General features: G+C 51.6%; 1 protein-coding gene across 2 annotated transcripts; it reads left to right on the forward strand.

Moving 5' to 3' along the window:
- Positions 1 to 11,630: 11,630 nt before the first annotated feature.
- PLA2G5 (phospholipase A2 group V) lies at positions 11,631 to 19,230 on the forward strand. Of its 2 annotated transcripts, none has more exons than XM_004741303.3 (5): positions 11,631 to 11,782; positions 14,430 to 14,479; positions 15,586 to 15,730; positions 17,855 to 17,961; positions 18,678 to 19,230. In XM_004741303.3, exons 2-5 carry the CDS (start codon positions 14,440 to 14,442, stop codon positions 18,797 to 18,799), a joined length of 414 nt encoding a protein of 137 aa, XP_004741360.1. In that variant the 5' UTR covers positions 11,631 to 11,782; positions 14,430 to 14,439; the 3' UTR covers positions 18,800 to 19,230. The 2 variants fall into 2 exon arrangements, with proteins under 2 accessions (XP_004741360.1, XP_004741361.1); XM_004741304.3 differs by having other exon boundaries at positions 11,684 to 11,746.
- Positions 19,231 to 23,837: the final 4,607 nt, after the last annotated feature.

The following is a 23,837-nucleotide window of genomic DNA, read 5'->3' on the forward strand; positions in this document are numbered from 1 at the left end:
GGGGAAGTTTCACATTTCTAGTTTTTTTTTTTTAATGATTTTTTTCCCCTCCTCTCTGATCATGAAGAAAAATAAGATTTAATATCTGTATTGTGTCACGGATTATAGCAATCAAACTAGGAGTTGCCAGTCTGGACAAACAGAGTCCTTCTAAGCTCCTGGGAGCCTCTGGTTAGCTGTGTGACCTTGGCCACTTTTCTGAACCCCCTGTCTGAATAGCACGTTTCCCCATGGAGTTAATGTCTGTATTCAAAGGAGTAAATCATGTGTTGCACTTAACATAGCTCCTGGCGCACAGTAAGCGTCCGGTAAGCATTAACACCACTACTATTATTGCAGTGGCTGCTGTATTATTATTCCCCAGCCCCCACTGACCAGGGCAGGGAGGCCCTCTCTAGGCTGCTGCTCTGGGCTTATCCATCTCTGCACTTCTGCAATGTTTTGGGTGGTGTGTTCATTCTCATGCTGTCTCTACCTTTAAACTCCAAGCAAGGAGTCTCCTGCTCCCATTCATCTCTATATCCGGCGGCTGGCACGGAGTGGGTACTCAGGACATTGGTTTTGAGTGAGTGTTGACACCACTGCATTTCTGGCCGCTGGTCCCCACTCTCAGAGCTCACTTCCGATATATTTACTTCCTCAATGGCTCCAACACCTTGCGTCCTCCCCCGCTCCTCCCATGTGTGCTCCTGGCCATCCCATCCCTGGGCTCTGTGCTCACGCCCTGTCTCAGCCAAGACCGAGGACCCCGGATGCTCCAATAGGCAGGTTACTTAGCAGATTGTCAGAGCCTTGAGAGAGTGCTGAGCTCAGGGCCGCCAAGGTGGGGGTGAATCCTCCAGGCTAGGGGGATTAGCAAAGGAAGAGGCTGTGACCAGGATCATTCTGAAGCCGCAGCCCCTGGAATTCTCTGGGTCACTGCCCACAGACAGTAACACCTGAGTAATACCTCCAGGCCTAGGCTCTGGCTTTCTGTTGGATTTCCTGCATCTGTGAAGGCAGTTGGGGCCGGAGCAGAAGAAAGCCTGGCTCGTGCAGGCAGAAGTGTCTCTCACCACCTCCAGACCTGTCTTGATCACTTGCTCCCATTCGGGCCTTTAAGATTCTGGAGTCTATTGGGATTTGCACCCCCAATGTTGTGGCTGTGGGCAGGGAGCCAGCAGGACCTGGAGCCCAATGGGGCTGCTCGTGAGAGCAGGTCCCAGGAGCAGGAGCTGAGGCCAGGCCAGAAAGGTCAGTCACGAGGCTGCTTATAGGGGAGGGGCAGACCAGCCGGAGTGGGAGAGATGAGAGAAGGTGGGGTCTGGAGAGCAATGAGGGTGCTCTGGGGGCACAGATCCCCAGGGAGTTTCGGCAAGAAATAGGCCCTGCTGGAGGAGTCTCACTAGGGCCTTGGGGTCCCTTTCCCACAGGGTGGCAAGCCCTGGGAGCTGGGCGGTTCTCACGGAGGCCAGGCCGACCTGAAGGGAGCCGGACATCACCTAGAAGGTTATCCCCGACACTGGGGGGCAAAGCCAGCATAGTTAGGAAGAGGGTTAGAGTTGGAATCTGTGTTTACTTTAATCTGAGGCTTTGCCTGGATTTCTTCTGAACTCAAACCACAAGAAAATATTCGTCTTTGGGAAAAAGAATCATCAACAATTCCTGAACTTTTCTGAGCATCCCCTGTAGGCAGGCACTTGGGTACACGTGGGTGGGAATGCAGAGCTGCGGGGTGCCATTCCAGCTCAATAGGGAAATGGCTCTGGGCTCTTCCTCTGGCCCCCTGCAACCCTCCTCTCTCCACCCCCAAGCCCTGCCCCCTCTCTCTGGAAGACAGTTTAGCTTTGGGCTGAATTTATGCAGCCTTGGGGATCAGACCCATCAGGTTCGACTCAAAAGCCTTTGCTGCCATTCTAACTGGTATAAGGTGATATCTCAATGTGGTTTTAATTTGAATCTCCCTGATGGCTAGTGATGATGAACATTATTTCATGTGTCTGATAGCCATTTGTATGTCTTCCTTGGAGAAGTGTCTGTTCATATCTTCTGCCCATTTTTTGATATGATTGTCTGTTTTGTGTGTGTTGAGTTTGAGGAGTTCTTTATAGATCCTGGATAAAGTGGAGGTGAACCATGAGAGACTATGGACTCTGAAAAACAATCTGAGGGTTTAGAAGGGGCAGGGGGAGGGGTGGGAGGTCGGGGTACCAGGTGGTGGGTATTATAGAGGGCACGGATTGCATGGAGCACTGGGTGTGGTACAAAAAAATGAATACTGTTATGCTGAAAATAAATTTAAAAAAATTAAAAACAAAACCAAAAACCTAATGATGTACCCTACCTCGGCTAATTGGATTAAAGTTAATTAATTAATTAAAAAAAAGCCTTTGCTGCTTACCAGCTGCATGATGGGGCGAGCCATTTCTGCTCCTTCCATCCTCGCTGTCCTCATCTACAAATGGCAGATGGTGGCAGTGGCCACCTCCTAGGATCCTTTTAAGGTAAAAGAGGAGAAGGCACATAAAGAGCTTAGCATGATATCTGTGCTCAGTGAGCCTTGGCTATTTCTATTAGTCACTCCACAAACATTCTTTTCTCAGACCCGGTCCGTGCCAGTGTGTTGGATCATGGAGATGAAGTAGGACTTCCTCATGGATGCATGGCCCAGTTTGTTCATTCATTGATGGATCCATTCAGGCAGCCAATAAATGTATATTAAACCCAACACTGGGCACTGAGGGGGTCAAAATAAAGGACACAGTCCCCGTGCCCAGGTGGCGCACAGTCTTGTGGGGGAGAGGCTATGATAGAACACGATTGTCCTGGGATGAGGGCGCTCAGGGGCCACAGAGGACAGAGAAGGGAACCCATCCAGTCCGGGGTGGGGTTGAGCTCACTAAAAGCCTTTTGTGGGGGGCGGCGGAGGGCAAAGGAAGACCCAGTTTCCTTATTGTTTCTCCAACTCACAGCCACGCTTCTACTCCAGGACCTTTGTCCATGCTCTTCTCTCTGTCTGCGGTGGTCCTCTCCAGGATGTCCCCCATGGCTCCCTCACCTCCTCCATTGCTTATGTCCAATGTCGCCTCCACAGTTGGACCTTTCCTGGCCACCCTATTTAAACTGGCAGAGCCCACTGTCAAGCTCCCGGTCCCAACACATGCCCACAGCCCTCTGGTCTCCCTTCCCAGCTTTGTTGTGAGTTACCACCTGCTAAGCTGTATCTTCTATGCGGTATATTTGGGGACAAGTTGGGGAGCCATAAGGGTTCTTCCCAGGAATGCACTGGGAAGCAGGTGGTAGATAGGCGGGGCTGGAGAGGGTGGTAGTGGGGCCAGATCATGAAGGGTCCCATTCCTGGGGGGTGGGGTGGGGGACAGGCACCTTTGACCTTGGCAGCAGGTGATATGTGCTGACCTAGAGGTTAAGAAGCTTGATCCAGGAATACAGGAGGAGACCAGGCTGGCAGGTATCAGGAAAGGCCTCTCAAAGAGGGCACAGTACCTGTTAGTCCCAGGGAAGGGGTCCATATGTTATTCTAGGTTTATGGCATTCCAAAGGCCTGGTCTCATTTCCCCCATCCTACCAGCAGATGCTGGATTCTCGAGGCTATAGTGCAGAGGCTAATTTCCTTTGTCTCCAGCAGGGCCCAGCTGCAGCCCTGCCCACAGGAGTTGCTCCAGAAATGATTGCTAGGTTGGACTGGGATAGGAGACAAGTGGAAGGGCCTGGGATTGTGTCAGGATCATGAGCCCAGAATCTCGGGCGCCACGTTGGATCTTGCCAGTCCGAGTCTGTTCTAGGGTTTCTCTAAAAAAAGAAGTGACATTACAGTGTGGAAAAACAAGTAGGCGTTTACAAGGCAAAAACGACAACGAAGAACATTCTGGGGGCGCAGGGAACAACAGAAACAAAGACAGAAAGAAGGTTGGCTCCAAGTATGTTTCTTGAGCATGAAGAGTTTGGTTTCTCAAAGATAAAACAAAGCGGGTCCTTGTTAGGGACTAGGTGTTTGATTTTGCGTTTCCAGCAAAGGTTTTGGTGGAATCAGAGTTCAGTTTGTTGTTGAAAAATAACCATTGCCAATGTAGGAACAGATTGAGCCCCAGATAAGACGAGCTGTGTGTAACTTTATTTTATTTTTATTTAAGGAATCTCTACACCCAACTTGGGGCTCGAACTTGTGACCCTGACATTAAAAGATCTGAGGCAGCTGGGTGCCCCTGTGGCTGCCAACTTAGAGAATGACTGAAATCCGGGGAGGTTTGCTGCTCCCTCAAGTCTTGGCTCCTTTCCTCCAATTATTCTTTATCCCACAGATAAAAATCAAATACCCTTATGTATTGGGTTCTGTGCTAGCTGCTGAAAATACGACGAACAAGACTGATGGGTTTCCTGGCCTCTAGTGGAAGGGGCAGGAGACAGAAGTCCTAAACAAGTCAGGAAAGAAATCCATGAGAGGTAAAGATGATGGTCAGGGCCGCAAAGGGGAAAAACAGTGATCCAGGCTTAATTTGAAGGGAGAGGAAGAGCTACCTTGGGTTGGTGGTCAGGGAAGGCCTCCTGGAAGAGGTGGCGTTATGAGATCTAGAGCTCATACTGATGCTAAGTATTAGTATTCCAGGCAGGGAGAGGGGCAAGTGCCAAAGTCCTCAGTAGAAATCTTGGAGTGCTCAAGGTTAATGTGACGGCAGGCACTGTCAGTAGAAGGTCAGAGCCAGTGGGCACCCTGGAGCTCATCCAGTCCGTATCCTACTCAATTAATGTGTTTTTTTTGTTTGTTTTGTATATATATATATATTTTTGCAACAGCCCTGAACATGACTGTGGCATGAATCAATGTCAGGCGTGGGGAGCCCCATGAGGCAGGGAGCACAGACTATTTGACAGCTCTCCCCATGCAGCTGAAGGGCTCCTGACTTTTCTGGGTGTGTGTTTTTTAATTTCGCTAAATTGTCATTTTTTTACACTTTTACAGACTAGAGCTGTTGCTTCATAATTGACTTAGCTAACTTCATGTGCTTTTGACTGGTCTCTCATATTCCTAAAATTTAAAGTTCCTTTCCCAGAAGAGCATGTGGCGGCTGACCCCACCTCCTCAGTCCCCACCTTTTGAACTATATTTCTTGTTCTCAGAATGCGATAAAACAAAACAAAACAAAACAAAAAAACAGTGCCTCTGGGGACGGGAAACTCACCACCCTCAAGACTGTTCATTCTATCCCCAGGACATCTGGGCTTTTCCGAAAAAAACTTCCTGGGCTTGACCCCAAACCAGCAGCCTCACCTGGGGCTGGCTCTGAGATCTGGAACCCTGTGGGACAACTGTGGTCCCTTTTTACCCTCGACGGCCCTTCACGAATTTGGAGACAGAGGCTGGGTACCCTGAGCCCCCTTCCAAACACCAGTCAGCCCCTGTTCCCTCCATCCGACAGGTATCCCGTGACCCAGACACCCCCAGTTTTCTGGAAGCACTCTCAGAGCGGGGGTCAGGACCAGGCGCATCCCTCCCAATGAGGTCAGCTAGGATCCCTCACTCAGGGCATCACACTGCCCCCCGCACCCCACCCCCCGCCCCATCATGGCAAGGATGGCGCTGCCTCTGTAATCTGAGTGCTACCAGGCTTGGGGTCACAGATCTGATGGCTGAGCTGTATTGTCCTGCCCTGTCCTTGCAGGGATCCATTTTGGGGTTCTCAGGGTAGGATTTATTCATCTCTTGTTGAACTCATGTTCATCTTGCTCTTGATCGAGGCTGTTCTGGGACATCATCAAGAGAAAAGTCCAAACTCCTTAGCCTGACCCCCAAGGTTCTTTGGGACCTACCCAGCTGCTTCTCTTTAGCCAGCCCTTCCACCATTCCTCAATTCCTACTAAACGCGTAGAGAAAGTTCCTTTTTCTGAGAAATCGAGCGTGGGCCTGCCCCACTTTCCTATTAAAAATAGCAAATGTTTGCTGAGCCCTTCTGATGTGACAGCACAATTCTGAACACCTGCCACCATCAGCTCAGAACATTGGGATGTGGCGGGTGCGATGATTATCCCCATTACCGAGCTTAGCAAACCGAGGCACAGAGCAGTTAAAAACCTTGTTTAAGGTCACACAGCTAATGAGCGGTGGTTCCAGAACATGGGCTCTTTATCAGCAGGCAGTGTGCCCCAGTCAGTTTCCTGGACGTCTTCCTGACTCTGCATCTGGTAACATTCTGTTAAGAACATGCTATTGCCCACGGTGTGAGTTATTACAACACGGCAACGGGCAGATGTTAAAAATCAGGGCTTGTCTCCCCACCGTCCCTGAGATCCAGTTATTAAATATTCACTCAAATATCACTGCCTAATGCCTTCAGTCTCAACCATTTATGGCTTCCCAAATGAGCCCTCGTGACGTATACCTGCAAGTCCTGCATAGGCTGATCCTTCTACCTGGGATGCCCTATCTTGCATCCCTGCCTGGTGAACTCTGATCGACTTTTTTTCCTTTTCCCCAATTTTTAAATTTTTGGCAAAATACACTCAACCTCGAAGTTACCATCTCAACCAGATTAAATGTACAGTCCAGTGGGTTGTTTCCACATTCAAGAGACAACGCAGGTGTACAGATATCTCTTTGAGACCCTGCTTTTCATTCCTTTGGGCACATACCTACAGGCGGGACTGCTGGGTTATATGGTGATGATACTTTTAATTTTTTAAGGACTCTCTGTACTGCTTTCCACAGCAACTGTACCATTTCTCATTCCCACCAACAGTGTACAAGGGTTCCAATGTCTCCAACCTGCTTTTAAAGATTCAGTTACAGGTGTCTTTTCTTCTAGAGAGCCCTCCGTGATCTCCTTGTCCTGGGATAGGTGTCCCTAATGTACATTTACGGAGGACCTACTGTGTGCTAGGCTCTGAGCTCAGCCCTTCAAGCATAAGTTTGCACAGGAGATGATCTCTGCTCTCAAGGCGCTCCCTGTCCTATTACTGAGGGACAGAGAGAGGGTAGGACTCAAACTGGAGTTCTATAACAGGCCACTAGAGGGCCCTCCAGGCAGGGAGCAACCGTATGGTTGGTGCAGGATAAGACAGTAAGGACCAGTTGGTGGGGGGTAAGACATTAAGAACCAAGGCAAAGCTAAACACATGTCCAGTGGATGGGTCAGCTCCTTCTCCGCTCTGGCCAGCTGTTGTCATGTAGGAATCTAGAGCCGGGATCACTAGGTTTTTTATTTATCTATTTTATTAAAATTTTTTTTTTAATTTTTAAAAAAATATTTTATTTATTTATTTGAGAGAGAGAGAGTGAGAGAGAGCATGAGAGAGGGGAAGGTCAGAGGGAGAAATTGACTCCCCATGGAGCTGGGAGCCCGATGCGGGATTCGATCCCGGGACTCCAGGATCATGGCCTGAGCCGAAGGCAGTTGCTTAACCAACTGAGTCACCCAGGCACCCTTAAAAAAAATTTTTTTTTAAAGATTTTATTTATTTGTTTGGCAGCACAAGAGACAGTGAGAGCAGGAACACAAGCAGGGGGAGTGGGAGAGGGAGAAGCAGGCTCCCCACTGAGCACGGAGCTGGGTGTGGGGATCGATCCCAGTACCCTGGAATCATGACCTGAGCCGAGGGCAGACGCTCAACGACTGACAGATGCCCCTTGCCAGGTTCTTAAATGAGAAGCTGACAATCTGGACTTCTGTCTGAGATCTCTTAAGGCTCACGAGTGAGCGGCTAATTCCAATGTTTTGAAAGGCACCGTGGAGGACAAGCTCAGCGCTAGCTTCGGGCTGCAAGTTTATAACCCAGTTCCACTCATTAAGCAATTATCAGGAATTAGGAGCTCAGCTTTCACTTCTCCATGTGGAGTATGAGGAAATCACATGACACTTTTCTCAGGGGTCTTGTGAAAATCATGATGATTAGGTCTTTATTGGATGTCAACGCCCTTGTGGGGTGGCAACCACATGGGCCAGGTGACTGGCCAGGCTTTAGGCTTTGGGTGTTCTTAACACACCTGTCCCTCAGTCTGGGCTCCAAATGCCTCACAAGATTTTGTGGGATTTCAAGATCCCAAGTAGTGACCTCGCCTTGTGCTGGCGGCACTGTGGACAGTCACCAAGTATGGAGTTTCTCCCTCTTTCCTTCCTGATAAATCAGCTTCGAGACTCCCTCCAGAAGGAAGTGCTAGAGCCAGCAGTATGTGTGATGAGTTCTACAATATTCCAGAGACAGACAAGCTTCTTGTGGAAGGAGGAATCAAGGAGAGCTTCCTAGAGGAGGAGGCTCAATACGGCCCATCAGTTAGAGAGCTCTGGGCAATCCTGCTCTATGTGCCCGCCTCCAGGGTAGGGGCAGCTACAGACCCTCTGATGAGACCAAGGGCACTTTGGTAGCTCTGGTTTTGGGATGAGAGAGTGCCCGGCTGTCTCCGGCTGCCCTCTGTGGGGCTTCGGCCTTGGGACGAGCCTGCAGGAAAGTGCCACAGAACAAGCATGTTTATGAGATGTTTAATTTATCCCACAGATCCTTTTTGAGGGCCGAGCAGGTGTCAGATGCTCCTCTAGGTGCTGGGGTCAGAAATGAATCGGAGAAGGATCCTGCCCTCCAGAGGCTTCCACTCAGTGGAGGTGGAAGTGCTTAGGGTGTTTTCATCACTGAGGTGTGAATGACTAACTGGATCTGGCACCTGGAACAGGGGGTGCTGGGAGAGGCTGGATTGTGGGGGAGACAGTGAGTTTGGTCCTGGTGTTCCTGCGGGACCTGAGCTACACTCTCAGGCAGGTATTTGAACTGTAATGATTGTATATATTTAATCACCATATATGAAGTGTGGGCCGCTGCCCTGGGTATGAAGCTGGAGCCAGAGGAGGCGTGCATTTCCTTGGCAAACCTACCTTAGCACCTGCTCTGTGTGCCAAGTGCCAGGAGCACAGACGGAAAGCAGACACAGTGCCTACCCTCGGCGGGGCATGGCTCTTAGTTCAGCGCGATGTCATAATAATGATAATATTTATAATGGTTACGATTCACTGAGCACCCACGAGGTGCCAGGCACTGTGCTGAGTCTCTCTGTCCACTTCAGTGAATGATCACAGCTACAGAATAAAGCTGGGCCCGTGACTGGCCCGTTCTACAGGTGCTGGTAAAATCAAGTCTTGAGGACACCAGGGGATGCTGGTGGTCGGAGGGGACATCCAGATTTGAATCCAGCCGACTGGAAGCTCAGACGCTTGGACCTGACCTTGTGCTTTCTCTTCCTTCCCCTACTCATTTCAGGGAGCGTCAAAGTTGATGCTGGACACTGTTTGGCCAGGCTAGCCCCTGGACATTTGCAGAGAGATAAGCCCTAAGTCCCTGACCATGGCTGAGCTCAGCTCGGGAGAGGTGGAGACAGACAGGAGCAGACTTCAAGGGCAGATCTTTGAAAACACCTGTAAGTGGGGGGCCCACAGAGGTGGGGGTTAGCCGCGGAGGGCGGATGGCGGAGCATGGCTCCCAAAGCCAGAGAGAGAGAGAGAGAGAGGGTTGGGGATAGGGAGTGAAGCCCAATCTTGGGCAACACCAGGCTTTGTGTGTGTGTGTTGGAGCTGGCTCCGGGACACAGCGGAGGCTTCAGGTGGCCCCGCGTTCAGAAGGCAGTGTGCGATGAGTGAGTGGAGACTTCTCAGTCCAGAAACGTGACTTTTATTACTTTTTAATTTTTTTTCTTAATTAAATTTATTTTTTCAGGGTTCCAAGATTCACTGTTTATGCACCACACCCAGTGCTCCATGCGGTACGTGCCCACCACCAGCCTCACCCAGCCCCTCACCTACCCCCTTTCACCTCCAAAACCCTCAGTTTATTTCTCAGAGTCCACAGTCTCTCCTGGTTCGTCTCCCCCTCCGATTTCCCCCAACTCACTTTTCCTCTCCTTCTCCCACTGTCCTCTGTGTTATTCCTTGTGCTCCACAAGTAAGTGAAACCATATGATAATTGACTTTCTCTGCTTGACTTATTTCACTCCGCATAATCTCCTCCAGTCCCGTCCATGTTGATGCAAACGTATCCATGGACCATATCTTCTTCCTTATCCATTCGTCCGTTGAAGGGCATCTTGGCTCCTTCCACAGCTTGTTGATTGTGGCCATTGCTGCTGTGAACATTGGGGTACAGCTGGCCCTACTTTTCACTACATCTGTATCTTTGGGGTAAATACCCAGAAACGTGGCTTTTAGAGGAAAAAAAAAATGCTGGAGAGACAGGTCGGCAGACGCAAGGCTTCCTTTTCCTCACTCATTTTGTTTAGTTTCGGACGGCGAGGCCTGTGGGTGTCCGCAGGCGGAGAAAGGAACTGGTGGGGAAAGGGAAAAGTTGCTGAGGAACAGAGAGGCGTCTCCCCTACCTCTCCGCTGGCGCCCCCGGACGCCTTCACTATCTGTTCCCTCAACCTCAGGTGGGGCGCGAGGGGGCCCGGCCTCTGTCTAGTTCACAGCAGAACCCCCGAGCGCCTTGCGTGTAGGAGATACTCAGTAGGTCCTTTCTGTATTGAACTGGGGTTCACAGGGTTCCACGGGGTGCCCGGCCGTTAGGTCTCGGGAAGAGAAGGGCTCGTGAGGGCTGGAAGAGGAGCTTCTCGCTGATGCTGCGGCGAGCTGAGTGGAGACAGGGAAGAAAAGATGCCAGGAGGCAGGAGAAGGAGGAGCTCACACCCACGACTCAGAGAAGTGTGTGCACCTGAGGGTCAGGGACGGGGCACAGAAGTGGAGGATCGAGAATAATAACAGTTAGCCGTGCTCCTCAAGAACGTTCTAGAAGGTTACTCATCATTTACTTATTCGCATTGTTTGACCACTGCTCTGTTGGAAAAGGCTTTCATTCACTTCATCCTCACAAGGACTCTCTGAGGCAGGACAGGTCCAGCCAGCCTGGAGGAGATGTCGCTTGTGGTGGGGAAGCCACAGGTTTGGAACCCAGGACTTGAAGCTCGTTGAGAGTCTGTGATGCCAACCCCTGAGCCACACGCTTCCCGCTCGGCCTTATTTCATACAGTTCGTTCCACACCATGAGCCTCTGGGGCGGCAGGGAGCCCTTATTCTCCGAAATCACAGGAACAGAGAAGTGTGGTGACTTGGCCCGAGTCACACAGCTCCCGCGTGGCTGAGTGGGGATGGTGACCTGCATGGCTCTCACCGCAAGCCTGGTGGGATCTCCTTCCCAGAGAGAAGGAGTGTAGGAATTCCATAAAGAGGCTGGTGCCCAAAGGGAGGTGCCGGCGACAGTTCCCAGCATCTCCAGAGTGGGGATCTCACAGGCTCCTGGGTCGCCCCACCCCAGGAGCAGACCAGAGTTGGGGGTTGGCAGGTCAGGAGTGACAGGAAGAGGGGGTGCTGCCTGGCTGCCATGGCTGTCCCTGAGTTGAACCCCAGGGAGACTGAATGAGGACTGCACGGGGACGCAGGGTCACCGGAGGAGGGCGGCTACCCTGGGAGGGTGATTCCAGCTCTCCTTTCCCTGCTGGAGAGTCCCGGACCACGGGTGGCCCCAGCTAGACCCTCCTAGGTGTCTCTCCTGAACATCGCCCGGGCACTGTGACACGTTCCAAGGAATCGCAGCTTCGGGACACAAGAGGCAAAAAGTCCTCTGGGGTCCTGAGGGGGCAGAAACAGGCCTTCCTGTTTGAGCCGTCAGGACTCCTGGATCCGGCCCAGGCCAGAGCGTGGGAGGAGGGCAGAGAGGCCTTTAAAACCCGAGGGCCCAACCCCTGTGTCTTCTGCAGGCCTGGGACAGACAGAAGGTCTCCCTGGTGAGGAATCTCATTCTGGGGGCTGCCTTGCTTGAGGTGAGGTGGTGGGCAGGGCCCAGGGAGGGAGAGGAGGCCCCTGACCCCCCAGTGCATCCCCCCAGATTGAGGGGGAGGTCTCTCACATGTCTGCTGTGCTGTGGGGCTCGGAGCTGTCCATCCTTTGTGGTTAGAGACCTGACCGTGGTGGGGGCGGGGCGGGGGGGACAGCTGCTCCATCCTCTCCTTCCAGGGACCCGGCCACTTTCGACCCCCACGTTTTTGGGCTTCTGTTAGGCTGTCTGTCTCCACTCCCTCCACCTCTCATGACCTCAGCCACCACTTGACTCCAAAATTATCTCGCGGCTGTGTTCATTTCCCTCTGTGGTCGCTTGATAAAAATAGCCAGCTCCACATCCTTCTCCTGGGGGCTGGCTCTGAGCTCCAGAGATGGGCCACTTTCCTGGCCACTGGGCCAGCTGTGTCCATGCCTCGGTCGCCTCCTCCGTGAGACCTCTCTGCATCAGATCCCTTCCCACGGGGCCTCACGCTGTTCTCGCCACCAGCGGCCCCATCCCAAGGTGTTCTAAAACCTGCCTGGGAGTTTGGTTCCTTTCCGGTGTCGTGAGGCCAAGAGATCGGCCATTTAGAAGACAGTCTGTTATTTACGGTTTCTGAAAGAAGGGGACCCACGGCGTGGTCAGGGACAAGCAGGGAAGCACCAGGGCCGATCAGCAGGCGGAAGAAATAAGAGCAAGCTCAGCCCAGAGCCTTTCTTGTGTTTTCCACGGGCAAGGCAGGGCAGGGCAGGGGAAATAGTTCGGGACTGGCCGGCTCCAAGGATTTCAGTGGATTCTGGGCTGCAGGGGTGGGGGTGGGGGCCCCTCGCTGCCTGCTTCCTGGTCCCGGCATGATTTAGGGCAGCGGAAATGCTGGCTGGAAGTGGAAGAGCTCGACAGAGGGGTTGGGGTGTGAGCTGCGGACTGGCTGGTTTGCTTGTATGAAAGCCAGGCTCCCAGGGGTCTTTTGTTCCCTCTAGAAATTAGCTACTCCCGGGAGGGACTGTGTCTTCCCAGGCCGGCAAAGCATCCACAGGACATCAAAGCATCATCAAATATGGAAAAGGGACCCCGTGAATAGTTCACAGGGGCTGCTCAGAGGCAGTGAGGAGAGTAGAGTCACAGTCCTGGGCCGAAGCACTGGGTAACTCACGTCCCCCTGCCCGAGCCTCATTTCCCCCATCCGTGGGATCAATGACTGTTATCCCTTCCTTCAGCAAGTTGAAGGGACAGACACCGTGCCAGAAGGTTTAGCGATAGTCACCTGGCAGGGTCCTCGGCAGGCTTGAAGCGACAGGGGACAGAACCCGGCACGCTGCGGATGCCCCGTGCGTGGTGGCTGTCTCTCTCCTCCTGTGGCTGCTCTGGGAAGCAGCCGAGGAACACTAGTGTGGAAGGATAGGGTCTAGAGCCTTTTCCCTTGGCCGGTTAGAGCTCTCAGGCCAGAGGCCATGGATGGACAGAGCCCGGAGGAATGTTCTTGGAACGCAGAGGTGCTGCTGGACAAAGGGTGGCCGGGAGAGGCCAGCCCGGGTAGCCAGAAGCCCCGGGGAGCAGAAGCTTGTGTGTGCTTGCAGCCAGGCCTCGGGCGGTGCCGGGGGCTCGGGGCCAACACTGCACAAATGGCCTCTAGCCTCAGGGATCAGAGACAGCTGGGCACCGAAGGGGAAATCCTGGCAAACCATCAGCCAAACGAGCAGCTGTGGATAAACAAGGGTTCTGGGGAAAGGAAGGAAAGGAAGGGAAACAGGCAGTTGCCGGTAAAGAACCTCTGAGAGGCCAAGTTGGAATCAGGCACTGGCCCAAGACACATGGAATTTCCTCTGCCTTCTGGGTGTGACTTTTCGGCACTCAAGTGGGTGATTCAGATGTTTGCCGAAGGCAGGTGCTGGGGAGGGAAGCTGGGGTCTCCAGGCTCCATGGCTCAAAGAGCAACTCACCCTCCATGACAGGAGGCTGTGTCCTGCCGTGAGAGGTGCATGGGCCAGGCTTTGAGCCCTTCCTCCGCTTCTTCCTAGCTGCATGGCTTCTGGCAAGTTCCATGAGCCCTTTGAGACTCCTTTTTCTCCACCAGCTCCATGTGAGCTCTCAGTGGGAACAGGGACACCTACCTTTTGGAGCCCTCATGCGTACCTCCGGTCGACTTATTCCTTAGGTAGGCACAGTGCCTGGGGCCCATGGAAATGTCTGAACTTGAACTCTTAGAAAATCAGGAGGAAAAAAAAAAAAACGAATGTAAGAGTCACGAATAGGTAATACCACATTCAGCCTGGACTGGGTTCGTTTCCATGCCAACACAGTTGTAAAATAGCACTTGAGAGAATTTTTTTTTTTGGAGGAAGGGGCCTGTGAGGGCAAAAGTGCTCAAGACCCACCAACCACAACAAGGCCCCAAAGGGTGGGCGCATGGTCTGCGAAGTGCGCTATTGCATTGGGGCTTTTGTGGTGGGAAAGTCCTCTCCTACCTCTATGGGGGAAAGTACCCCATGAGGGCTCTGAGATCAACTCCTTACGGTTTCTGCCTCTTTCCTGACTGAGGTCACCCACATGCTGCCCAACAGGAGTGTGTAGGGCCTGGTGAGGACCCAGAGGTAGGGTCCGAATGTATCTCCTGAGAGACATGTCACGGGATGTGTTTTCTTTTCCAGAATCCCAGAGATGAACGGCTTTCTCCCACTGGCTTGGTTCCTCATTTGTAGTAAGTGCTGGCCCCATGACCCCTGAACTTGTGACCTTTCACCTCTAGGAACAATAGTGTAGTGGAAAGGAGCCTAGTCTTTGAGGACGGGGAGTCTTGAGTTTGAATCTCGGCTCTGAGCCTCTGTGTCCTCCTCTGTGACCCAGGGTGATATGCAGCCCCCAGATGGGGCTGTCACATGATTTCAGGTGGTGACGGGTGAAGACTGTGCTACGGGACAACAGGTGGCTTGCAAATGTGGGAGGCATATTTTTTCCTTTGGTGCAAAACAAAACAAAATAAAACCCAAATGAGAACAAGACCCATCTGTAATGTTCAGCCCTGGGTCATTCTCTGCAGAGGCTGGTGCCCCTGCTAACACCTCCCAGCTGGGGAGAACTGGCATAGCACAGGGGAGCCCCATTACCATATGCACAGCACCCCAACAGGCTGGCCTAATCTTCAATGTCTTGCCAGATCCCTGGAGACTGCCGGAGAGCAGAGGGTGGAGATCTAGTGTAGGGAGGGAACCCTTGGCTCTCTGTGAAACCCTGAACCTTTCCCTCCAAACTAATGTTTCCCAATCTGGAAGGCAAGGGAGCTGGCTTCAGTGATCTGGAGGGATCCCACCTTGCTAAGGTCCTGGGCCTCATGTCCTAAATGGTATACATGGCATCATCAGGAGAGAAAGGTACCCTATTAATTAGACCTCCCATTTCTTGGTCGTTCACTAGGTGTCTGCCTAGTGAAATTCACATACTTTCTCTGCCTAGAAAAGACACATGCTTTCTCTCATTTTAACCCTTAGGATAAGTCTAAAATGTAGGCATTCACTTTGGGCCCTCCCACCCCACCCCATTTCCAGAGGAGGAGTCAGAGGCTCTGAGAGATTCAGTGACACACTCAACCTCATGCTGTGAAATGGGTGGCAGAGGCAGGATTTGAACCCACGGTTCTCATTCTCCAAGTCCAGACATTTAGCTCTACTGCTTGCCTCCCCCTTCTTGCTCCTGTCACACTAATGGGGAGAAAGATGCCTGGGTCCCCACAAGCCCCAGGGTGGGGGCAGGGGCAGGTGCCTGCCCGATAAGAAGCGTGTTCCCTGGGGGCCGGGGGCTGTCTTCCAGGTGCTCCTGCTGTAGGCGGGGGCTTGCTGGAGCTCAAGTCCATGATTGAGAAGGTGACCAAGAAGAACGCCTTGATGAGCTATGGCTTCTACGGCTGCTACTGTGGCTGGGGCGGTCAAGGGATCCCCAAGGATGGCACTGATTGGTGAGCTGATTACCACGATAATCCTTTATGCTCAGCTTCTGTGCCCACATGAGCTCGAGTAATTCGTGTCAGTTTTGGAAGATGAGTGTTCAAGGGCCATGTTATATGTGAGAAAATTGTGTATCTGGGGGGTTAACTAAATGGCCCAAGACACATCTAGAAACGTCATGCTTCTCAGTGACCACGCGTGTCAGTTGGTCTGTTGTTATGGAACATATCACCCCAAAGTGTACTGGCTGCGAGTGACCATGACCATTTATTTTGCTATGAATCTGCCTTTGGGGCAGGGCTTGGTGGGATGGCTTGTCCCTGCTCCACCGGCTTCTGCTTGGGCAGCTCGAACAAGGCTGCACTATCCAGTTTCCAGATGGCTCGCTCCCACGTCTTCTGGCTGCTGACTGGGGGCTCAGTAGAGGCTGTGGGCTGGGGACCTCGATTCCTGTCACTTAGGCCTCTCCAAGGCTGTTGGGACTTCCCCACAGCAAGTGACCATGGGGTTCCAAGACTGAGTGTTCCAAGACTGCATGAAAAAGGGTTTAGCCTCAGAAATTCTATGGTGTCCATTGGTGGAGGCAGTCACAAAGACTTTGGAAGGAAAGGGACCTAGGTTCCATTTCTTGATTGGGAAGTGTTCAAATTCTAGAACATGTGAGACAGAGAGACGGTTCTTTGGAAAATTCTGAGACTCCTGGTGTGGATGATGGCATAGGTCCATTGAGCAAATGGATGGCAGATGGTGGGAGCCAAGTTTTCCACTGTTGGAGTTCACTTCTGGGGCAATGGATTGGAGATGAGGACGTCAGTATGAACTCCTGTTTAGCTTAATATAGGCACAGGTGGTTGCATTCAGAAATAGGTACAGATGTGTATACAAACACGGGTTAATAGAGACACATTTATTTTGCTCTGGCAGCTGAGAGGACTAAATGAAACAACATCCCAAGAGCAGTAAGCAACTCCTAGTGCCCAAACGTGGTCTCTAACACTATTTGCCATAAAGGGGAACCAAGGCTCCTTGGAGACCTGACTGGTTCTAGAACCAGGGCAGAAAATATACAGGATGAGTCTGGAGTCTCCTATAAGGCCAAAAGATAAGGAAGTTCTCCCTTGATAGAGATATGTGAGGGAGCACAGGAGCCAACGGGAAGGGCTCCCATTGGTCAAAGCTGGAGTAATTAGAGAAGCAAAATAAACCCATCGCCCCAGTCTTATCATGAGAAAAACATCAGGCAAACCCCATAGAGGGCATCCTACAAAATACCTCCCCATCATCCTCCAAACATCAAGGTTATCAAAGCCAAGGAGAGTGTGAGCAACTGTCACAGCCAAGAGGAGCCTAACGAGACATGACCACTAAATGTAATGAGGCGTTCTGGATGGGATCCTCACGTAAGAAAACATATTAGGTAAAAACTAAGGAAACCTAAATGAACTATGGACTTTTTATAATTAATGAATCAATAATGCTGTGTTATGATTTCACTGATTATTTAGTCAGTGACATCAACATTGGTTTGTTCACTGTAACAAGTGTATTGTATAAGATGTTAATGATGGGAAAAACTGGGTGTGGGGTAAAAGGGAACACTCTGTACGACCTTCTTTATTTTTCTGTAAATCAACACACACACGAGAAATGCAATTGGCCGTACCTCACATACTGGAAGTTTGGTTTTTTTGCTCACATGACAGTTCCATGTGAATCACGTGTGAATTCCAGGACCCAGGTTCCTTCCATCTTGTGGCTCTGCTATCCCCGGTGGCCTCAGGGTCCCCTGCAGGGTCATCGCCATCCTGCTGAGAGATGGACAGTGTGGGAGGGTTTCATGGGTGGGTCTGGAAGTGGTGGGCATCCCTTCTGCCCATGATGCCCTGGTGGGAACCAAGTCATGTGGCCACACCCAATTGCAAGGAAGGCTGGGAAACGTAGGCTCACGTAGGCTTTCCTGGAGGAAAGAGGGGGTCAGTGAACCCCTTGCCGATGGCAGGCAGCCTCAGTGGAAGAGCAGAGATGTATCTAGCCGTATCCCTAGATTCTTTCTTTGCCAGACCACACCCACCTAGTGGCTCCTGCTCAAGTGACGTGCCCCCTCTGCTCAGGATCTATGCCTCTTGCAATGACAGGTGCTGCTGGGCCCATGATTACTGTTATGGGTGGCTGGAGGAGAAAGGCTGCCAAATCAGGACACAGCCATATACATACAGATTTGCACATGGATGGGTCACCTGTGGTAAGACTGGGTCTTCCCATTCGAGCTACTGATAGAGCCTGGGTCTCTGCTGGTTCTGAATTCAGCTTCCCCTAGATGTTAGCCAGCCTATACCTTGGAGGGCAGAGCTGGGGGGGGGGGGCAAGGGAGGCAGGATTATTGCAGCCACATCTGACCTCTGGGGAAGGGCGGAAACGTCGCAGACTGAGGATTCACCAGGTGTCAAATGCTTTGCTTACCTCCATTTACTTGCTCCCCAAAACACCTTTTGAGGCGTGTTTAGTCTTCCTATTTTACAAATGAGGAAACTGGAACTCAGAGCCTTGCCAGTGCCCACAGCTACAGCTGGGATTCAAGTTCATCTTGAATCCATCTGAGTTCAGAGCTAAGTCTGGGGGTGGTGTCTCCTCTAATGAGAGCTGGAGTTCCTCCGGAGCAGGGGCTGACTCCACCATCAGACTGGGGACTCCCAAGGGCAGAAAAGGTGTCTCTACCACCAGACTGGGGACTCCCCGGAGGGCAGGGGGCCAAAACCTCTCCCTGGGGCAGGAGCTGTGCCTCTTCCATCAGATCCCACATTTCCCAGTTTGGAAGCTGTGCCTCCCTCATCAGACTGAGAGCTTCCTGGGCCAGGAAGCAGACTGGGGAGTCCGCTCAGACCGGAAGTAAGCCCGAGGGGCATTGTTGATGGAGCCTACTTTCCCTTCCTCACTGTGCATTTGGTGTCCTGTCTGCAGGGTCTGGGTCCCTCTGCCAACAGCAGCTCTGCACCTGTGACCAGAAGCTCGCCTACTGTCTAAAGAGGAACCTGGGGAGCTACAACCCTTTCTACTTAAACTTTCCCAAAGACGACTGTTGACCGAGGCTTTTTTCCCTTCTATACCACGGAGCTCACTCATGCTGCTGGGTTCTTTGCTGTTAGGCTCTTGAGAGAGGCTCCTGATCTCGGCCCTCCTTCTCTCTCCATGGCCCACGGGGCTTGGAGGAGCCCCACGGCCACTCTTCATGCTGCACAGAGTCCCAGGAGAGGATCTCTGCTGGTAGGACATGGTAAGGTCAGGGTCCCTGACCGCCGCTTGTGAGCTCGCCCCTAGCTCCGGGCTGGCTCTCTCCCCCTTACCCTGAAGACAGCACCACCCCCCAATCCAGGAAGATGCATTTACTTTCCAGTTTCTGTAATCTTGGATTCTCACCACCACCCTCTAGAGAATGTTTGCTCAAGGCAGAAGCCAAATTGACCCTATAAGTCTGCCATAGAGATATTAAATAAAATTTATTCTTAAGACAAAATCCCATAGGCACTTTCCTCTGCTCCGGGGAATTACCCGCACCTCTTCTCCCTCTGCCACTGGGGCTCTGGACCCCAACTTTACTGTAGACTCTCAGGAACAGAGAGTGTGGGTTCATAAATAGAAGCTTTTCGGGGACCAGGGGCACCAGGGTGGCTCAGTGGGTTAAGCCTCTGCCTTCAGTTTAGGTCATGGTCTCAGGGTCCTGGGATTGAGGTTCCGTGGAGAGCCTGCTTCCCCCTCTCTCTCTGCCTGCCTGCCTCTCTGCCTGCTTGTGACCTCTCTCTCTGTCAAAAAAATAAATAAAATCTTTAAAAAAAGAAAAAAAAGAGAGAAGTTTTTCAGAGACCAGATCCAAGTCTCCTTTGGAGTTCACCTCCTGACACCTTGGGGGGGGGGGGTCTCTCCAGCCAAGCACTGAGTTTCATTCTACCTTGAGTTGGGGGGGGAGAAGATGCTTGGGAATCAAGCCAGCTTGGGCTTCTGGGCCAGCGAGGGTCACGGTCCAATCCCAGCACTGGCTTCTCCAGCTGTGTGGTCTCAGGCTTGTTACCAAACCTCTCTGACTTCCCGTTTCTTTAAAAAAGAAATGAGCTCCTTGATATGAGGAAGTGGAGATGCAACGTGGAGGGGTTTGGGGGGTAGGAAAAGAATAAGTGAAACAAGATGGGATCAGGAGGGAGACAAACCATAAGAGACTCTTAATCTTACAAAACAAACTGAGGGTTGCTGGGGGGAGGGGGCTCGAGAGAGGGGGGTGGGGTTATGGGCACTGGGGAGGGTATGTGCTATGGTGAGTGCTGTGAAGTGTGTAAACCTGGAGATTCACAGACCTGTACCCCTGGGGCTAATAATACATTATATGTTTATCAAAAAATCAAAAAAATCAAAAAAGAAAGAAAGAAAGAAAGAAGGAAAGAAAGAAAGAAAGAAAGAAAGAAAGAAAGAAATGAGAACATTTCACGTAATGTAAGTGAGTAATCCAGAGGTCACCTGGGCGCTGACACAGGAACGCTGAGGTTCTGGCATGTCATAAAGAAGGACATTAAAAAAAAATGGGGGGGGGCGCCTGGGTGGCTCAGTGAGTTAAAGCCTCTACCTTCGATACAGGTCATGATCCCAGGGTTCTGGGATCGAGCCCCGCATCGGGCTCTCTGCTCAGCAGGGAGCCTGCTTCCTCCTCTCTCTGCCTGCCTCTCTGCCTACTTGTGATCTCTATCTGTCAAATAAATAAATAAAATAGAGGCTTTAAACCACTGAGCCACCCAGGCAACCCTAAATAAATAAATCTTAAAAAAAAAAAAGAATCTGTTTCTTTCTAAAAAAAAAATATATATATATATATATTTCAGAGGAGGGGTTTATTTTTACCAAGCAAGGACTCTTAAAAAAAAAAAAACCCACCTCATCTATTGATTCATCAAAGAAAGGATGTTCTAATGCCAAGATTGCAGGAAGAAAGCGCACATTCCAAAACAGAGGAGAGTCCCTTCCAAGAAAGGACCTTTGGTTTCCTTACGCCGACAAACCCCAAAATAACCGTATGATAAATGGGATCTATATTTAAAAATTCCAACGCTGAACGTTTCCAAAATAAAATTTAATTTTATGAAATGACTCCTAATGTCTTAGAAAAGTTTGCGTCTGTATTTGACAGAGTTTCACGGAAGGGCGTTCAAACGTCTCATTTGATCATCAAAAAATAATTTTTTAAAAATCAAAACCACATCCTAAGTCCAAAGTTAAATAGGGCTGTTGGAGAGTCAGAATCTTTGCTCTGATGCCATCTCTCCCCAGTTGTGATATCCTGGTTGATGGAGAAGAGATCCCAGGCCTGGCTTCTCCTGCCTCCCGTCAGGGTCAGGTGGCAGGCAGGGGTGGCCTTGGTGCTAGGTCCTGCAGGACGGGCAGACTGCAGGCTGTCCTCTCTGGGCATCCCAGCTCGGGGCACCAGTATTAAGACGGGCGCAGGCAGGTGTTTTTGAACAAGGGAAAGCAGCACCACAGGCTGAGATAGGCTTGAACTGAAAGGACCCGTGGGGGAGCTTTTTTTAATCTACTAGAAAACTGAGGTGCAGAGAGATCAGGAGACTTTTCCAAAGTCACACAGCACATCAACAGCAGAAGGTAGAGTTGGACCTTAGATCTTGGTTCTAAGCCCTAGTCTCTGACCGCTAATTCCACTGTCTTCTACTCCGGTCCACAAAGAGAGAATACAGAACTTCGGGTGGTTCAGGGACTCGTCCGTATTAGGGGGTTCTCAGGATGATCCCTTGGATTCCACCTGAGGGCCAGGTTCCTCTCTGCTCTAACTGTCTTGGATAACAGAGGCCATCCCTGGGTGGTTAGGCCAGTTGGAGCTCTAGCTTAATCCTCTGGAGAGGGGGACCCCACTGGGGTCCTCCATGGTGACTGGTCCAGATCCTGTCTCGCTGCCATGAACATCTCTGGGGAAATGATGAAATCCAGGAATCACCAAAACCTGGGAGGAAATGTTCTCTCTGACTCTCTTATTTGACTAGCTCTTGAGTGACAGGAAAACCATCAGGGAAGTCATGTCTCAAAACGGCAAGGCCCCCACAAGGGGTGGACTGTCCTAGATCTATCCTATGTCCCTTGGCTCTGTGGAAACTGCATTTCCCAGAAATTCTATCCCTGCAGAATCCCAGGCTGGTGTGGGTCTCCGGAGATGTTCTGCGTGAGATAAACACCTGTCGAGGCTGACACCTGTTGTCCTGTATCGGCTGTCTCACTGTGCCGGTGTCAGGAAGTACCAGGACCACAGCTGCTCCGGGTCCTGCCGGGGCACCTGCTTTAGCTCCTATCATTGGAGGTGTCGAGATGGTGAAGGGCATCCTGGACTAGCCTCACAGGTTCCACTCACCCCTGCCATTTTGGTTCTCCCTGTCACTTGGGCCACAGTATTCCAACAGCACCAGCAGAACAAGAAACAGCCTCTCATAGAATTTTTTTTTTTTTTTTACTGGTACCCACAATCATGGAAGTCCAATCCCCGTAAAAAGTTCCTGGTTTTTTAAAAAAAGATTTTATTTATTTATTTATTTGTCAGAGAGAGAGAGAGAGAGAATGAGAGAGCGAGCACAGGCAGGCACAGTGGTAGGAGAAGCAGGCTCCCTGCTGAGCAAGGAGCCCGATGTGGGACTCAATCCCAGGATGCTGGGATCATGACCCGAGCTGAAGGCAGCCGCTTAACCAACTGAGCCACCCAGGTGTCCCCAAAGTTCCTGATTTTTTATATCGGAATCTCCTTGCTGTTCTGGGGCTCCGATCAAACCCTGGTTGATAGAGCCGTCTTCCTGGGGCGTAGCGGCGTGCCTGGCACACAGCTGGGGCGTCACAAGTGTATGCTGACTGAGTAAGGGGCTGGATGATCAGATGAATGAATGAGACACAGTCAGGAGCCAGGGGAGATAGCTCGGTGCCCCGATGTCTAGCAAGGGGGTGTGGTCTTCCTGCAACTGGTTTGCCTCTGGGATGAGGTTCCACACTGCTCCATGTGTCCAGAACCTGACCAGACAGGACGCCAACTTCTGGTCACCGCTTCTGTTTCTGACACTTGCTCTCCAGACCTGTGCCAGCATGAGAGTGCTCCCCTCTGCTGCCATCAGAGAGAACCATCCTATCCCACTCAGGTGGCAAGAGCCTCCCTTGAAGTTCTGCCGCCTCTTGGAGGCCTCTTAGGATGGTGACCATACCCTTCCCTGCTGAACTCAGAAAGCTCACCACCATGGCATAAGTCAAGCCCTGGTGCAGGTTTGTTGCTATCAGTCAAGGATCCTTAATCCATCTTTTCTTTCACATACTCCAAATTGTGCCACTCCCTCCCTCTAAGGCCCTCAGTGGCTCCCCATTGCTGTGTTCTTCAGGCTGATGTTCAAGGTCTTTCCGCGGCTGGCTGTGCTGCCCTTCCACTCGATCTCCCAACCATTCTCCACTTCCCCAGATCTCCGCGCCTCCCATTTTACCCTGTGGGTTCCACTCTGCCTCTGTTCTTGCTGCTGCTTCTCTTCTGGGATGTTGTCCCCTCTCCTTTACCTGTGAGTTGCTTTTGTTCCTTATCAGTCATAATAATCATGAAAGCTACCACTTACTGACCACCTGCCACATGCCAGGGACTTTCCCACGGGTTATGTCCCTTCATCCTCCAGACCACCTGACAGGCAGGTGTCACAATCCCGCTTCCTGGGCAAGTCCATTGAGGCCAAGCATGAAACCTTGGCCACACACCCAAGAGAAGCAGAGTGGAAATTTGAACCTGGGGCCGTACAGATCCAGAGCCCAAGCTCCCCGGGGCACGGAGCCTGTGCCTCCCTGCTGCCGGCTCATCTTTCCTTGCTTGGCACAGGGTCTGGCACAGGGGGCGTGCCCGGTGAGTGTGCCCTGTGCCAGACCCCAGGCACGCTGCTGTGTCTGTCCGTGCTGCCTTACATCAGAGACGCTCAGGGAGTGAGCAGGGAACCACAGCCAGGAGGCAGACTTAGGTGCATACAGAAAACCTGGGCGTGAGGGGAGCCTAGCTACCTGAGACTCCACTGGCTCAGTGAGAGCTGATGGCCACAGCCGGGACCCAGAGCCTCCACTCTGTCT

Source organism: Mustela putorius, unplaced genomic scaffold, assembly GCF_011764305.1.
Source record: "Mustela putorius furo isolate JIRA1106 unplaced genomic scaffold, ASM1176430v1.1 tig00003853_pilon_pilon_pilon, whole genome shotgun sequence".
Lineage (NCBI taxonomy): Eukaryota > Metazoa > Chordata > Mammalia > Carnivora > Mustelidae > Mustela > Mustela putorius.

Excerpts from the sequence above, each read along its gene's own strand:
- PLA2G5 (XM_004741303.3), top strand. The coding sequence starts at position 14,440 with ATGAACGGCTTTCTCCCACTGGCTTGGTTCCTCATTTGTA. Across the intron at positions 15,731-17,854 it reads CCCAAGGATGGCACTGATTG|GTGCTGCTGGGCCCATGATT; the intron begins GTGAGCTGATTA and ends TTGCAATGACAG. Across the intron at positions 17,962-18,677 it reads ACATGGATGGGTCACCTGTG|GGTCTGGGTCCCTCTGCCAA; the intron begins GTAAGACTGGGT and ends TCCTGTCTGCAG.